The 19,135-nt window shown below is 33.6% G+C and overlaps 1 protein-coding gene across 1 annotated transcript in view; it reads right to left on the minus strand.

Moving 5' to 3' along the window:
- DPP6 (dipeptidyl peptidase like 6) overlaps nt 1–19,135 on the minus strand; it is a 1,027,554-nt gene that overhangs the window by 529,440 nt on the left and 478,979 nt on the right. Inside the window, exon 3 of the mRNA XM_074195237.1 lies at nt 5,980–6,078. Within this exon, the coding sequence (XP_074051338.1) occupies nt 5,980–6,078 (99 nt within the window). The remainder of the gene's footprint in view (nt 1–5,979; nt 6,079–19,135) is intronic.

The following is a 19,135-nucleotide window of genomic DNA, read 5'->3' on the forward strand; positions in this document are numbered from 1 at the left end:
GCTATGGGTTATGTCTCTTTTGGCCCTCCTTCCCTGACAACTTCTGGGATGTCAGTGAATGTTATCATCACTGGAATGTGAGAGCAAACTGATTTTGCTCCTTATCTACTGAGTCCAGATGCATTCCTCAGGAGGAGATACATGTCTCTGTTTGGATTATATGTTTTTCTTTAAATTAGTTTACATGCTTAGATCGTGAAGACCACATAATGAAGATGGGTCAGTGTGTGTGGGGGGGGAATAGTGTTAGGATATATTGCTCCTACAGTTCATATCTCATTGCCTTACTTTCCCATGACTATGGTTGAGTAGAGGTCCGCTTCTTGAGAATTGAATACTTTCTCTTCATACCTTAATAAATCTCTGAGATTTATTGAAAAGGGATACAACCCACACAGTAAGCTAAGAATCAAAGATGTTAAAGGAATTATTCACAGTCAAATAGCTAGTCCTTTAACCACTTTGGGTTTAATTTTCATTTAATTCAATTCAACAATTATTAAAATACAGAATAAGTGCAAGGGACTTACACTAGGTCCTGGGGACACAGAAAGACACTGATAAAGCAATTTCTGCTCTTTGTATTCTAATGAAGAAAAACACATCTTCAATTAAACAAATTAAAGGTAATTTAAGAAGGAAGAGAACACTAATAACTGGAAGAAATTTAAAAGTTCATCTCTAAAATGAGGGAGATAGATGACTTCTAAGATACTTAAAATTCTAAAACATTTGATGGTCCCACAATTCAAAAAGATGTTTTACTGAGTGACTGAGAGTATTCTGACCCATGAAAAAGAAGTTGAGGGGAAAATACATTATTTTATTTATTTAAATCACATCTCAATCAAGAATAATTTAACTAACAAGGCTGAGTATAATTCCACAGGGGAAAAATCTAAATTTTAATAGTATAGAGATTTTTTGAAAATTTCTAATGAGAAGACTGAGTAGGAACTTTGAAATGCAAACAAAAACAACCTAGAAGTGGAAATTCATTTGAACAATTGGGAGGGATTCTGTATGTTATAATTCTAACATTCTAATATGGAGAAAAGAAATGTGTCCTGGTAGAACTTATTATCTTTAAATGGTACTGAGGGAATTTAAAGCAGAACAATAAAAAAAACCTTTGATTCTGTTCTGATGGTTTTAAGAGGGGCAAAATAAGAGAAAATAAGAGGAATACACCAGTGTACAAAGGGGTAATAGGGAGTAGTACTTGATATTTCTTATATCTGGAATATATGAGAAAATCTACATACTCCACCTCACCCCCAATTAAAAAATAGAAAAAAAACCCCTAACAAATAATAGCCAAGAAAACAAATTCACATAGTGACCATGACCAAAACTGAATTTCTCTTTCTGTATTTATACAAATGGAAGCAGGAGTGAGGAGTGTAGATATTACTTAAAACTCTCTTTTATTTGAAATGAATAAAGAAGAGATGAATGAATTCAACAGGAAAACAAATGGGACAAGGAGAATGGGGTAAAATGAGAGAATAATAATGAAAGGGAAAAATCATAAGGAAAATAAACTTCCCTGATCCAAATGAAGACTTAAAAGGGGAAAAAAAGAAAGTAAAGGGAATCTCATGGTTGTATCCATCAATTAGGAAATGTTTAAACAAAGTTCTGTGTGGTAATAGAATATTAATGCAATTTGAAAATCAGGAAAGATATTTCAGAGAAAGTGTAAAAAGAAAGACCTGTGGTAGAGTCAGAACCAGAAGATTAATTTATATAATACCAACCCTTAAGAATCTGATGAACACTTTATAAAAGTCATCTCTTATGTATGTCTTTCCCTGAATCCTAATTCCTCATACCAAAAATGATTGCTATGTAAACATGTTTATCCAAAATATGTATGTACAATACTAACCTGTTTGCCACTGAGGGGAGGGGGAGGGAAGGGAGGGTGGAAGAAAATATTGTAACTTAAAAAGATACATGTCCATATGGATGAAAATTAATTAATTTAAAAATTATATAATAATAATTATAACACTACAAACAAGCACAACTCTGAAAGATTGTAAAGAGTTTGTAAATTCTAATCAAAGCAATGGCTAATCATGTCTCTATGGACCTATGATGAGGCTGATAGCTCCACCTTTCCATAGAGAGGCAATGGACTTGAGGTTTTGTGTTCACAGTATAGAAAAAGACATACGATTTTGGACAGGATCATTGTGTATGTATTTCTTATGGCTGCCTGTTTTGTTTAAGGGTTTTACCCTCCTCTATTTTTAATTGGGGAGGTAATTAGCAATAGCAAAGTCAAAAAAGGGAGGTCATTAGAAAGGCCTTTTTTTTTAAGACACAAGAGGCAGGAAAAAGTTCAGTAGAAAATAGAAATAATCAGGGTATTTTTTAAAGCAATATAGGGAATTTGTTATTATATTTTACAAAAGCAAGGAGTGTGAAATACGGACTTAGTTTTATATACAATCCTATTTTTGTGTTATTTTATAGTTATAGAAATGCTCATTTGAAATAAAAAAGTAAAATAAAAAGCATAATTTCTTAATGCTAATAAAATCTATGAAATAAAGCTTGAAATTGTCTTATAAAAAGGAGGAAGAAAAGAGAATAGGAATAGGATTAATAAGAAGAAAGAGAAAAAAGGAGAAAGAAAACTATTCTCAGGTACTCTTTAAATAGTAACTAGTTTTCAGAGAGCTCCAATGACCTAGTTATTTTATTGTTTTGCAATGAGACATTTTTGTGTGGATTATTTTATCAAATAAAGGCTAGTAAAATCCTTCTAAGAGTCTCTTTGGATGCACAGATGATTTTTCTATGAAGCAATGTATGGCATTCATGAATAGTGCTCTGTATTGACAGAAGTCAGGAAAGGCTTTGTAATGCAGGTTGCTTGGGGAGTATCACCTATTCCCTATGAATGGCTAACTATGAGTTATTGCCATGTGCTTTACTTAATTAGTTAATTCAAGAAAATTCAAAAGCTGACCAGGGGATGTTTTGGGTCTGATTTCCCCGGGATAGTCAGCACATTTTTGATCCATCACCTACCAATCTGTAGGTATATGAATGTCAAAGCAAATTTCTTTAGCTATTTTATTAGCCAAAGAATGATGGAACCAGTAAGGTAAATCAGCTGCCCTTCCCATGCCTCAAATACCTTATCCATATATTTAAAAATTAAATGGAAATACATTTTTGTTATTTTCTGAATTATTTATACTTCTATTTTTTTTTAGGTTTTTGCAAGGCAAATGGGGTTAAGTGGCTTGCCCAAGGCCACACAGCTAGGTAATTATTAAGTGTCTGAGACTGGATTTGAACCCAGGTACTCCTGACTCCAGGGCCGGTGCTTTATCCACTATGCCACCTAGCTGCCCCCTATACTTCTATTTTCAATATGGTTAACCAAATTTATTAATGCACATTAATGCAAGATATTTAGATATCTATTGTACACTGAAACCTTATTTCTTGTGTGTCAATGTGTATACACTCATATTAACATTTTGAATAAAGTATATCTTATGTATATATTCATTCACTACATAATCAAAAAAGTATCATGTATGAGAAAAATAGTGGGTTCAATGCCCACAATGTGGTGATAGTGATGGATGGACACAGAGATATTTTACATGGTGTCCTCATTCTCAGAAACATATATAGAGATGAAAATGTACCTGTGAGATATAGGCCATTTGGCCAAAGGTATATACTTGGATGCAATAAATTCATAATTAAAGAAAGAAGCAAAGAGTATCTATATTGATATAGAAAGGATAAGGGAAAAGATATAGAAATTAATAAATAAGTTTCCTAAATGCTATGTGAAGAAACTATAATGCTACAATGTATAATATAGGTACCATTTTAAAACTACAGTTAATGTCTTAATTTAGATGGACAGAAAGGAAACATGTTTTCAAAGAAATCTCAAGGATTTTCCTATTAGAAATTCAAGAAGACTGGAAATAAATCCTTTTTCATTTCTAATTATCTTGATAAGATCACCAAAAAAAGAGGCAAATCCAATTAATTTGTTACCCATAACTCTCCATGACTGAAAAAATACATATATACATATATGTATATGTACACACATATACAAATAGAAGGAAATTACATACATACATATGCACATATGCAAAAACATACATTCTATTTCCTTCTATTTCATTACTTTCTATTTTTACAAAAATAATTGAATTAATTATAAAGTCAACATTTAACATTATAACTATTAGAAAGACAAGGGAAAACTACACCTTGTCTCCCAACACCCATTTAAAAGACTGACTACTCAAAAGGAGTAATCTCACTAATCTCACATGTAAGGGGTAATAAAAATAATACATTCAAAAATATAAAATAAGTTCAACCATTATTTTGATTGCAGTACTTTAAGCTAGTGTATACCTCACAGTTTGAAAAAAATATACACTGAAAGATATGTAGACTAAAGTCCCTATAATCCCATGTGTGTTAAAGTGCCTTATGTTAAACAAAATTCAAAGGAATCATCAGTTTTTTTTCCTAAACCCGTCTACTTAAAAACTCAATAAAACAATAAGAGGTTGTAGAAAGAGAATTTGGCTCTACAGCTTCTTAGGTATGCTTTGGGCAAGACCTGCTGACTCTTTGGAGGACCTTGAACATACATAACTTCTAAGGTATTTTCTAATACTAGATCATGAGAATGAGTAAAGCTCTGTAAAGTTCATCATTACAGTCCTGCTGCCAGCTGTTTTAACACCTAACTGTAGCTCATTTTAGAGAATAATAATGATAAATTTCAACAGATAAACTCTACTGGGATTATTTCATAATCACCAGCAAAATTAATGCCCGTAGTTGCCAAAGTATAGCATTGACCCATAAAAGAAGAGCACTCAGAACCCTCAAATTTCATGTAATGTAAAGGTTTTCCATTCCAGAGAACTACTATTAGAATCTTAAACCATATGAGAGAAAGTACATATTATCTCTGTCATTCTGTTTACTGCTGAAGGAGCTTTCTGTCAGTCTGAAGAATATGAACTTGCTTCCCAGTACTTTTATTCTATTACATAAAGTTATCACTTGACCTACCTGGGCAATATTGCACTAAACTTTGAATATAAAAGAGTACTGGTAGGACAGTGACTTGTCCCCAGACGCTTTCTTATCTCTGTTGAGTGGAGGAAAAAGAAAAAGAGGAAGATGCCCTCATCATGGAGCCAGATAATATCTATCACAAGAAAAGCATTTAACTTATGTAAGTCACAGAAAATGTCAAAAGTGGCTAATGCTGCTTGTAGTACCTACATAGTACCTACAGGGTTACTGTAAGGATCACATGAGATTAGTCATAGAAGGAGATTTAAAAGTTTAAATGTTCATTATGTATCATTATTCTTGTTATCCTTATGCTTATTTTATCATATTAAACTCCAATGAGGAAATGAGAATATTGGTATGTCTTGACATACCTGATCATAGTTATTTTCAACTCTTTTTTTTTTATCATTTTATGTCATTTTAAAAACTTATTTTGGCATCTTTATGTAGTACAGTGGGGAGCAAAGAGAAGTATAGGATACAAGACAAAAAATGTGTGGCTTTTGAGGAAAGAAGGAAAGAAGGAAAAGCCTAATTCCATTTTTTGCAGTATAACTGTTGCTTAGCAACATTTCACTTCAGTCTGAAAAAAAAAGTAATGTCTCAGTGAGGCAACACATTGCACAAATATAATCAGAAGATACATTTTTTTATAAACTTAAGACTGTCAATGTACCATGGTGCAACAACACATATTTAAAAAAACCCAAAGCTATGAGATTTATAGATTCCCATCATGGCAAAAGGATGACAAATACCAAAACAGCTGAGTAGCTTCAATCCTTATAGTCAAAAAGAGAAGAGAATTCAAGATGTAAATAAGAAAAAAAGAGTAAACAGGAAGAAGCAAAAGGATCAGTGTTCTCATGTATATATAGAACTCACCACTTATCCATTTAGCCTCTGGATCATGAATTTTGAAGTCTGGACTGAATAGATCTTCAACTGTTACTTTTCTCTTTTGTGATAGGCTGTTATCTTCAGCTAGAAGAAAAGAAAACATATTTTAATTCAATGATTCAATTTGATGCAATTCAACAAATATGTATTAAAGGTCTCCTATATAGACACACACTTAGGACCAGAAATACAGAGAGATATATCATAATAAAGTAAAACATAATATCTTCCCTCAAAGTCCATATCATCCAACAGAAACAAACATACAAAAGTCTTCAGTATTTCTTGGATCTGTGAATTTACCATTGTTAATGATTTTTTCACTATTATGTATTATAGATCACTATGTGTACTAATGGTCATAATTGCCATATTATTTGAAAAAATTCATTAGTCTGTTATTAGAATGGTGACATCAGACACTGTACACCAAAGGAAAATTGGAAAAGAGTGGTTAGTTAAGAGGGAAATAGCCAGGAGAAAAAAAAAGTCACAGATATCCTGAGAAGGTATAATACCCAAGAATAATGTGATAAATAGTCTTAAGAGCCACAGAGAAGCATAAATGATTACTGAGAAAAGGACATTAGATAGGGAATTAAATTTTACAAAGAAAGTGGTATATGAGTAATTTTGAAGAGGGAAATTTAAATTGAGTAATAAAAATTTGATAAGCATATCATCAGTGCTTTCATCAAAAATACTAATATAAATATTAAACTTCAGAAAATAAAGAACACATCTCCAGGAATATTCACAAGAGATATCTCACCCTCTCCCAAGCTGACATTAAGTCATTTTTTTTACAGTACCCTTCATAGAAATAATATCTGAGAGTTATTTGGATGTCCTGAGGGTCAGTTCACTTGTGAATGATGATGACCTTATCAAAAGCAATTAAATTCTCTATTTCTATTTAATTTATGCAAGGTTTCAACTCCTTATTGTTCTTTTTTGAGCTCTCCTTTCCAATCCAAAAATAATTTTTATTTTCAGAGAAACTTAAAAACAAAATACAAGCTGAATCTATTTTTTTCTCCATTGTTCATTTTCTGTACCATCCTTCTCAAATAACAGTCCTATCCCCCCGCTGATCATTCTCTTTTAATTAATACAGATTTTAAAAATATCTTAGGGGATTGTGACATGCTTTGACATTTATGCTTAATTAGTTTTTTTTAGATTTTTGCAAGGCAAATGGGGTTAAGTGGCTTGACCAAGACCACACAGTTAGGTAATTATTAAGTGTCTGAGACCAGATTTGAACCCAAGTACTCCTGACTCCAGGTCTGGTGCTTTATCCACTGCACCACCTAGCCGTCACCTTAGTTACTTTTCATTTTTTATCATCCTGGTTGAAAGTATAAGTTGGTCAATTTTAAGTATATGTTCGCTAGTCCTTTTGGATTACTACTTCATTTCATTTCAAATCAGATCTTTATAGTTTTTTCTCCTTCTTGCATTTTCTTTCTCTATAAAATTTTAAATCATGTGTTCTTCCTATCTATATTTTTTCTACAAACCTTGAAAATTTCTCCACTTCCAAATCTAGGGTAAGACTATATTAGACCTAATAGTCACATCTCTGCAATAATTGACATTGCAAAAGAACTATTTTCTTCTTGTTCAACTTGATACACAAGCTTCCTCTGTCTTTTCACATTATTATCTCTAGTTCACCATGCTTATTAACTATATTTGACACGTTTGTACATAATCACCTATACCTCTGGGCTTTAAGAATAAATGTAATGTAGGCATACCTAACATTCTTAGGTATCATTACCCTCTCTCCCTTGATTATTCCATTCCTTTCACTTCATATTGGAATTCTTTTGAATTTCAATTTCAAAATGTGATCTATCTAAAGTTGGTCACAAATTTCCTACTGGTTTTCTCCAAATTATCTCCTATGAATTATGAATTACTAGAAATTTCTACTATTATTTTTCCCATACTGCAGCTATTTTATATTGAATCTAGCTTGTGTGTGTGATTATATGTAAACTTTTATGCAATTTTTTCCTCTCATTATCTTTCTTTCTCTTCTTATTTAACTCATTCTTAATTGGATTTACAAGACTCAGGTAAATTTTGTTTTATTATCTCTTATTAGGCGTACCCTATTTTTTGACAGAGAGACTTAACATTGTATAATAGGTAGAAAGTCAACCCTGTCGTCAGGGAGACCAGTTCTCAAGACTTGTCTCTGACATATACTGACTGTGTCACCCTAGGCAGGTTACTTAATCTCTCAGTATTCCAGTGCAACTGTCTTGACTGGTAAATTCAAGAAGAAATGCTTTCCTGCATTGGTATAAGGAGTGTCTTCATTAAGAAATGCCTATTATGATGAAATCACGTTTGGTTGAAATTAAAAGCAAAAAATTCTTGGTCAAGTACCATTACTCCTATATAGTAGTTAAAAGTTAAGAAATCAAAATCTTGTTGGACATTATCTTTTTAACTAGAGAGGAGAGAGAAAAGAGACAATCAACCTTTGCATTTCACCAAGTATATTCAATAAACTACTGGAAAGAAAGATAGCTTGATGAGAAACCAAGGTTTTTAAATACTGGATTTTTCATTTAGAAATACTCTAGGAAGAATGAGACTTAATTAAGTCTCAAACTATTTGATCTCAACTCTACTAGTTCTCGCTGAGATTTTTTAATAGGTAAGTACACACTTAAACAAATGCCCTCAAAAATAAGTAAGTTTACACAAATTGTTTAATTAAATGTATTTCTTTAGTTATTGGGAAAGTGGATGTATTGGCACCTTTCTCTTCATGCACCACTTGGATGTATCACTACCAAGGGATACCACTATATTGATAACAAGTCTTAAGCTTGCTTACTGGATCCTTTATAATAGACCCTCCACAATATGTTTGCACCTTCCTAAATGATTAACTGTCCTACTCACCACAGTGGCTTTTCCGAGCCTTTTCATCTTCCTCAAATATCCTATGGCTCCCCATCCTCTAAAATGTTAAGTAAGAGCCTGCTTCATTTCATTGCAAAAATTGAGATCACTCACCAAGGATACCCTCTTTTCATTAGGCATCACTCAGAAGCCTCACTATCCTCTCCTTAATGGTGTTTCACATGAAGTCATATAGTGGTCCTTTTCCTTGCCAAGGCAAACCCTTTCAATAGGCACAAAGAATTCCATTCCTTACCATTTTCTTCAGCAGATTGCCATTCACATTTTCAGGTTCTTTTTGTCTACTTTTGCTTCCCCAAAGCTTACCTACAAATCTCTCAACATTCAAAAAGACCTTACTTGAACCATCCATCATTGTGAGGTATTATACTATCTTGCCTTCCTTTTGTAGCTAAATTCTTTAAGAAAATAGTCTTCCTTTCAATCCTTTCTTATGTCTTTACAGACTGAATTCTGACCTCAGTATTCAATTGTTTACTCCATATTTACCCACAATAACTTATCTAATGACCTTTCTCAACCTTTATCTTTTCCTGATCTCTCTACAATCTCTGACATTATTAATCATCCTATTCTACTTGAAATTCTCTTCTCTCTAGGTTTGCATCTCTTCTGCTTCTCTGCTAAGAAGCAAGCTTCTTAATCTCTTTTGCTAACTTTAAGACCATTTATTCCCATTAACCATAAGTGACAAACTCTGTCCTGGATCCTTTTTTTTATTAAAGATTTTATTTATTTTGAGTTTTACAATTTTTCCCCCTAATCTTACTTCCCTCCCCTCACCCCCCCCCCCAGAAGGCAATTTGTCAGTCTTTACATTGTTTCCATGGTATACATTGACCCAAATTGAGTGTGATGAGAGAGAAATCATATCCTTAAGGAAGAAGCAATGTCTAAGAGATAGAAAGATCAGACAATAAGATATCAGTATTTTTTCTAAATTTAACGTAATAGTCCTTGGTCTTTGTTCAAACTCCACAGTTGTTTCTCTGATTACAGATGGTATTCTCCATTGCAGAGAGCCCCAAATTGTCCCTGATTGTTGCAATGATAGAATGAGCAAGCCCATCAAGTTTGATCATTGCCCCCATGTTGCTGTTAGGGTGTACAGTATTTTTCTGGTTCTGCTCATCTCACTCAGCATCAGTTCATGCAAATCCCTCCAGGCTTCCCTGAATTCCCATCCTTTCCATTTTCTAATAGAACAATAGTGTTCCATGACATACATATACCACAATTTGTTAAGCCATTCCTCAATTGAAAGACATTTATTTAATTTCCAATTCTTTGCCACCACAAACAGGGCTGATATGAATATTTTTGTACAAGTGATGTTTTTACCCTGTTTCATCATCTCTTCAGGGTATAGACCCAGTAGTATTATTGCTGGATCAAAGGGTGTGCATGTTTTTGTTGCCCTTTGGGCATATTTCCAAATTTCTCTCCAGAAAGGTTGGATGAGTTCACAGCTCCACCAACAGTGTAATAATGATGGACCCTTTTTTCGTCTCCTTTTAAACTGTTTCAATTGCTGAACTTCTTTGTTTCCATGGATTCAATCATTATTTTTATGTTGATGATTCTCAGATTTATCCAACCCTAATCTCTCTCATTGATTTTAACCATCGCATCTATGACTTTCATTAGCTATTTGAACTGTTTGTCCCATAGTCATCTTAAACTCAATATGCTCCAAACTGAATTCATCCCTTCCACCTAATCCTACTTTATTCCTATCTTCTCTATTACCGTTGAGGGAACCATCATCTTCCCATTCACCCAGGCTTAAATCTCAGTCATTCCTGACTTCACTTTCCTTACTCCCATATCTAATCTGTTGCCAGGTTCTGTTAATTGTACCTTTGCCATATCTCTTATATGATCCCTTTTTTCTGCTATCACTATCTCTACACTACTGCAAATCCCCATCATCTCTTACCTAGAATACTGTAAAAGGCTTCTAGTTGGTCTCCTTGTCTCAAGTCATTTCCCACTTAGGAAATGACTTTTCATGCAGACCTCGATTTTATTTTCTAAAGTACATGACCAACCACATCACACCCCCTCTGTGGAATGAATTCTTTTAAGTCCCTTATACTATCAGAATGAAATATAAAATCATCTGTATGGAATGTAAAGTGCTTCATCACTTAGCCTTTCCTTTCCAGTCTTCATGCACTATACCCCTGCCTCTCAACACCTGACACATTCTTAGCCATCCAATGATTGCTCACACAAAACATCTCTCTGCTCCATGGATTTTGAATGGTTATTTTACATGCCTGGAATGTTCTCTTTCCTTGTTTCCTTCTCTTAAAATTTGTGTCTAAGGGTTGAGTAATCAATTAATTATGTACATTCCTTGTGTTGTCAATTTTCCAAGCAGAACATCTAAAGCTATTGTTACTAATGTTCTCCTTCCTTTTCTTTTCGCTAAAGTTGATGGTTAGTACACAATTAATATTCCATTTGCTCTCTGGAGTTTTCTGAGACTATAAAAAAAAACCAAGTAACTTGGATCTAATCAAGGAAGCACCAACTTTTTTCATTAAACCAAAATCAACAGAGTGAAATGAGAACTCCAGAAAAAGACAAGTAGGCAAGAATGCTCCCTAAAACAATAAAATAAAATACAAAACTTTTAAAATGTACCATTTCCCCTCTTCTTTAAAGTGATCTCCTTCCTACCTGATTCTATTAATCACTGTCATGTCTTGACACTGAACCCATAGAAAAGTGCAAAGCTATGTGATTTATTATAGGTATATGAGCCTTCAAAGCTATACTCTAGGTTGAACAAGAATATCAGCCCCTTGCTTTGTAGTCCTCTCTCATTCCTACCTCAATCCCTCAGTGAAATTATTTGGACCAATTTCATAAACAACATAATTCATCAAGCATATAATCTGAGACTATTAGACAAAGAGGGGTCATAGAAGTTTAAAGACAGTATTATTGTGAAAAGAATGCTTGCTATAAAAATCAAAGGATCTGGCTTCAAATTTTGCTTGTCATTTACTACCTGGCACCTTGAGAAAGTCATTTAAAATTCCTTGGTTCTCATTTTCTTCATCTCTTAAATGAAGGAGTTCGACTAGATGGCTTATGAGATCTTGTTTAGCTCTATGTCATTGAACCTAATCCAACTATTATTTCATAAATGAGGAAACAGTCTTAAAGAGGAAAGGTAACTTAATATCACACATGATTACACACGTCTTCTGGATATTTTCAAAAATTAATCCTTAAAAGACAAAGCTTATTAACATAAGGCTAATAATAATAATAATAATAATAATAATAATAATAATAATATGTTGGGGTGGCTAGGTGGCACAATGGATAGAGTACCAGCCATGGAGTCAGGAGTACCTGAGTTCAAATCTGGTCTCAGACACTTAATAATGACCTAGCTGTGTGGCCTTGGCAAGCCTCTTAACCCCATTGTCTTGCAAAAACTTTAATAATAATAATAATAATAATAATAATAATAATAATAATAATAATATGTTGAAGGAGGAAAATAGATCCAAAAATGTTTCTCAAATTCTCTCTGCAAAGGTAATCTCATTACAATAGTTTACAAAAGTCTAACATGATAAACCTGAAAAGATCAAAGTTCATTTAGATAGGGTAATTTCTGCTGCATTTTAAAAATTTCAACTAATATCTTACTTAATGTTTTAGCATGTAGAGGAGGATAATTTAATTTTCAAAGGTTATGCCAGAGGAGTTCATGACTAGTCACCACCTCCCATAGTGGAAATGATTTAAACATGGACATGTTATGATCTGTTCTCTCTAAATGAGCCTTTAGAAGGACTCATTATTAGGTTGGTCACTAGGTAATGAGTTCTTCATCTATTTCAGCTCTTGGGGGGTGGGGAACTGCTATCTAATTGAGGAGTTATTTATATGGGCAAAGAATCTATCTACATTGATGAAAACATGAATCTTTTCGGTACTATTGAATTTGTGAAAATTGAGTGAACCACACTGAGCCATCTTGTGACTTAATTCTGCATCTACTTCAGTTCTCTTTTTATTCAATTATGGATCTAGTCCAATTTCTTTTTTATGAGTAAACTTTATTAAATTTTGGGAATTATGACAAAACTATTTGCATTGCTTAATCCTAGTCCTGTGTGGCTGGGAAACTTGGCCACCTCTACCCATTGCTTAGAGATATTTAACTAAGGATCTAGGTTATAGTGACCAGAAACTTAGATCCAAAGATTGATAAAAGGAGTTTTTCCTCACAATTATATGTTTCATATGTCTCAGCTGAAACTGGCCTTATATCAGTCAAATAGTTACTATTTCCTACTTCCTTGATTGAATATAGTCACTTTGGGAGGGCAATGAGTGGGATATCTCTTTTTCTGATTTTAGGGTATTATACTTGTTTGCCTCACACCTCCCAACCTGAAAAAATCCCTAATCTTTCCTCCCATTAGAAATTATGTTACCTAATTTTATATTCTTGGTTATATTCTATCATATCCTATCTTTTAAGGCACACAAACTGTCTCCCCTTTTATGCAGGGTGAAGTAGTTAGATGAAGAGAACTTGTCCTCATTTGTTATGCAATTAGAATGCACTGCTTAATAATGGATATACTCAGAAGCTTGAACCTTTGTTTCAGATTTAGAACAGGACATTTTAAAAAAAAGCAAATCTCCTGGATTTATAGTTCATAGGATTTTTCTATTTCTACATCAAGATTACTATATGGAATATCAGTCACTAGTACTAATAGTCTTTATGTAGCATTTAAAGTCTATAAGGAACTTGGCAAATATTATCTAATTTAATTCTCATGACACCCTTGTAAGGTAGATACTATAATTATTTCCACGTGGCAACTAAAGAAAAAGAGATTGAGAGGTCAAGAGAAAGGAAAGTGCTAGAGATGAGGAAACTGTGACTGAGGGATTGCACAGCTTGCTCAGGGTTGTATAGTCAAGTAAGATTTGAATTCTGTTCTTCTGAACTGCAAGTCTAGCAGTCTGTCCATTGTACCACCTAACTTTCTAGATCCCAAGAGAGATTAATGAAAACCAAAGAACTCATTAGTGCACTCTCTGAGCTGAAGAAATCATATTCCTATGTAGGATCATGCATAGATTTAGTGTTTATACTGTCAGGCTACATTTTAAAATATCATACTGTCCAGAAAACTTTTTTTTTTTGAAAGAAGCTCAAACTAGTTAATTTTCTACAAAAGAGAATAAAAGGTCATATAATTTATGTACTCCTTTATTACTATTTTAATCAATTCTAGTGAATTCATTGGGTCAGGGATATCATCTATAACTTACAGTCTTAGAGAATAACCTGGGCTGGGGGAGTTGGGGACAAACTTACTGTAAGTGAGCTACATGCAGGCCACAAAACTAGTAATTGCTGAATCCAATTAAAATTGACTAGGAAAAGTTTGCAAAAATAAATAAAATATGATATAACATGATAGAAATGATAGAAAATATAATATAACATAGATGGTGTTAATTTGGGTTTTTTCCAGGTCAATTTGCAGCCTGCAGAGATCTATTTCTATTTTAATTTGAAGCCATTTGTCTGGTTAAGTAGCTTGTCTATGGTCCCATTGCTATTATACCTAGCAGTTCAACCAGTCTAAAGCAGTAACTGAATTGTCTGTGGAACACCCAGAGTTAGCCCCAGGTGTTGTGACTGTGGGAAGTATACAGCTGAAATGCCCAGCACATATGGCCCAGAGAGAGAAATAGTGAGTCTCAGGCATCCCTTACCAGTCAAGAGCAACCCCCCCCTGGAATTCCTAATATCAACAGCCTAGAGCAGTTAACAAATTTCTAGGGCTTTCAATACTAAAGGACTGCAAACAAGCCCCTCCTCCAACATAAGAACATATCTCAAAATGAATAAGAAAGGCTAGAGAAAAACAAGATCCATTAAAAGTTATCTTGGAGATAAGAATGGGCAAAACACAATCTCAAGAAAGGAGAGCAGAAGGGGTGCTATACCTGAAACTATGGAGGAAAATGTAAATTGTTCTCCAGCCAGAAAAAATTTCTTAGAAGAGCTCAGAAAGGACTTTAAAAACCAAATGGAAAAAATGAAAAAAGAAATGCAAGAGAACATTAACATCTTGCAACAAAAAGTGACAGAAGAAAACAAATTCTTTAAAAATATATTAGGACACAGGGCAGCTAGGTGGTGTAGTGGATAAAACACTGGCCTTGGAGTCAGGAGTACCTGCTTCAAATTCGGTCTCAGATATTTAATAATTACCTAGCTGTGTGGCCTTGGGCAAGCCACTTAACCCCATTTGCCTTGCAAAAAAAACCTTAAAAAAAAAAAATATATATATATATATATATATATATATATATATATGTATTAGGACAATTTTAAAAAGCAACTCTTTTAAAAATAGAATTGACCAAATGGAAAAGGAGAAGAAAGAGCTAATAAAGAAAATACTTCCTTGAGAAATAGGATGAATGGAACTGAATGATTTCATGAGAAATCAAGAATGTTAGGCAAAATTTTTAAAAAAATGAAAAAATAGAAGCAAATGTAAAAACATGTTGCTAAAACAACTGAGCTGGAAAATAGAACTAGAAGAGAGAATTTAAGAATAATTGGACTACCTGAAAGCCATGATCAGAAAAAAAAGTGCTATTCTTCAGGAAACCATCAACTACCCTGACATCCTGAAACAAGAGGGCAAAACAGTCATCAAAAGAATCCACTAAAAAAGTAAAAAAAAATTTTAAAAAATACAAAATTAAAAAAATAGTATCCTCTGACACCATACTGAATGGGCTTCCAAAATGAAAATGCCAAGGAATATTGGTATTATCAGGATTATCAGATAAAGGAGAAAATCTTGCGAGTGGTCAGAAAGAAGCAATTCAAATACTGAGGAGCCACCATCAGAATTACCCAGGACTGGGCTGCATCAATGTTAAAGGACTGAAGGATCTGGAATATGATATTCCAGAAGTCAAGGGAGCTTGGATTGCAAACAAGAATCAATTACCCAGCAAAATCAATCATATTCTGTTCAGGGGAAAAGATGGATATGTAACTAGATAGGTAACTTTTGTGCTTTCCTGATAAAAAGAACAGAGCTGAAAAAAATTTGATCTTCAAACTCAAAGAGATTCAAGAGATACATTGAAAGGTGAACAGGAAATTGGAAAAGACTGCTTTCAATAAGATTAAACTAATTACATCCCAACTTGGCAGGAAAATTCTCAAAACTCATAAGAATCGTAACTCTATAAGAGGAAGTATACTTAGGTTGATGGTATGAACATAAGTTGATTTTGATGGAATGATTTTTTAAAAAAAAATTAAGACATTAGAAGGGGGTGGATTGTAATGAGACTGGAGTAAGGGGGAGGCAAGGAAGGGGTAAATTACATCACATGAAGAAGCACAAAGGACCTATTGCCACAGAGGTAAAGGGAGTTGGTGAGAACTGTTTGAATCTTATTCTCATCAGATTTGGCTTAAAGAGGGAATAACACATACTCAGTTGGGTTTAGAAATTCATCTTACTCTTCAAGTACTGGGAGGGGAGAGGCGGGGAGGGAAGGAGCGACTGATAGAAGGGATGGAAGGAAGAAAGAAAAGGGAAAGAGGGAAAAAAGGGAAAGTGACTGATCAAAGTGGGGTGGGGGGTGGATTGAGAGAGGTGGTATTTACAAGCAAAACACTGGTGAAGAAGGATAGGGTGAAGGGAGGTGGGGGGGGAAGTACAAATGCAGGGGAAGTAACCTGGAGGGTAATAATGAGTTTGCAATTATAACTATGAATGTGAATGGGATGAACTTTCCCATAAAATGGCAGTAGATAGCAGAGTGGATTAAAAACCAGAATCCCACAATATACCGTTTACAAGAAACACATTTAGAGTGGCTAGAGGTGGTGCAGTGGATAGAGCACTGGCCCTGGGGTCAGGAATACCTGAGTTCAAATCCAGACTCAGACACTTAATAATTACCTAGCTGTGTGGTCTTGGGCAAGCCACTTAACCCCATTTGCCTTGCAAAACACACACACACACACACACACACACACACACACACAAACACAAACAAATAAAATCTGCATAGTTTATGTTTGTATTCATTCATTTCACTCAGGTTATCAAATTTACTGGCATACAGTTGGGCAAAACTAAATTATCTCTTTCATTTACTCCTCATTGGTGTTGAGTTTACCCATTCCAATTTTTGATACTGGTTATTTGGTTTTCTTTTTTTTTTAAATCAGATTAACCACCAGTTTATCTATTTTACTGCTTTTTTTCATAAAACCAACTCAGTTTTATTTGTTAGTTCAATGGTTTCTTGCTTTCAATGTCATTAATTTCTTCTATGATTTTCAGAAATTTCTAATTTAGTATTTAATTGGGGATTTTTAATTTGTTCTTTTTCTAGTTTTTTTAAGTTGCATTCCCAATCCATTGATCTCATATAAGATGTAGAGATGTAAAATTTCATCTAAATACTGCTTTGGATACATCCCATAAATTTTGGTATGATGTCACATTGTTGTCATTTTCCTGAATGAAATTGCTGATTATTTCTATGGTTTGTTGTTTGATCCACTCATTCTTTAAAATTAGGTTATTTAATTTCTGATTAATTTTTGTATTATCTTTCCATGGCCCTTTATTACAAGTAATTTTTATTGCATCATGATTTAAAAAATATGAATATATTATTTCTCCCTTTCTGCATTTGATTGTAAGGTTTTAAGTCCTACTACATGGTTAATTTTGGTATAGGTGCCATGAACACACAGAAAAAAGGTTTGTTCTTTTCTATCCCCTTCAGTTTTCTTCAGAGGTCTATCATATCTAAATTTTCTAAGATTTTATTCATCTTCTTAACTTCCTTCTTGTTTATATTGTGATTAGATTCATCTAATTCTAAGAGAGGGAGGTTAAATCTTCTACTTTTATACTTTTGCTGTCTCTGTATAATTCATTTACCTTCTCCTCTAGTAATCTGGATCCTATTTCATTTGGTGCATATGGTTAATAATGAAAAAAATCTTCATTGCCTACCCTTTTAAGAAGTTAAAATTTCTTTACATATCCCTTTTAATGATATTTATTTTTCTTTTGTTTTGTCTGAGGTCAAGATTACTCCCCCGATTTTGTTTTAGTTTCATTCAAGCATAATATATTTTGCTCCAGCCTTTTACCTTTACCCTGTGTGTATCTCTCTCTCTCTCTGCTCCAAATGTCTTTCTTGTAAATAACATATTGTAGGATTCTGATTTTTAATCCATTCTGGCATCTGCTTCAATTTTATTAGGGAGTTCATTTCATTCACATTTACAGTTAAGATTACTAATTCTATATTTCCCTCCATACTATCTTTCCCCATTTATACTTTTCTCTTTCCTTTTCTCTTATCTCTCCTTACCCATGTTTTGTTTCCTTTCCTCTTCAACTTTTCTTTAAAATTTTAACTTTAACTTTACCTTTACCCTTTCCCTTCTGTTTTATCAGTCCCTTATTCCCCCCTTTCTTTTCCTTTGTCCCCTACTTCCCTATAGGGTAGGATACATTTTTAAACCCAATTGGGAGTGTAAATTATTCTCTTGTTGGGTCAAATCTGGTAAGAGTTGGATTTACTCAGTGTTCATGCTTTCCCTTCTTTCCCTCTACTATAATAGGTCTTTGTGCCTCTTCACTAGTGCTATTTATCCTCTAATGTCTTAGTTTTTCCTAGTAAACTCCTTTTTTCATGTCTTTATTGGTTTAACCCTGTCTTTAACCTACAACCCCTCTGTCAAAACACACACCTTTTATTTGTCCTTATAGAAGCACCTTTCTCAAAGGCTGATTGATAAGTAGCATTGACTTATAGTCACTAAGTACACTCCCTTCTTCTGTCTCGAGAAATACACTTTTCATGAGTCATTGAATTATATCTAATTATAGTTGATTTGTACCATTCCCTCTTTTCAAGTACCCTCCATGGACACACAATACTAATGAGCCAAAGCATCATGCAAAGTCAAATTATTTCATGGACTGTTTGTATCCCCCAGCTCCTAAACACATTCTCTCCAGTTTTAGCCAAAGCTTCAAACAAAGCAAAATCTCTTCATGATCTTTTCACATCCTTCTAAGTACACTCTCATCCTCCATCTCTATAGTACTTCAAACATAGTACTACA

Source organism: Macrotis lagotis, chromosome 7, assembly GCF_037893015.1.
Source record: "Macrotis lagotis isolate mMagLag1 chromosome 7, bilby.v1.9.chrom.fasta, whole genome shotgun sequence".
In the NCBI taxonomy this organism is placed as follows: domain Eukaryota; kingdom Metazoa; phylum Chordata; class Mammalia; order Peramelemorphia; family Peramelidae; genus Macrotis; species Macrotis lagotis.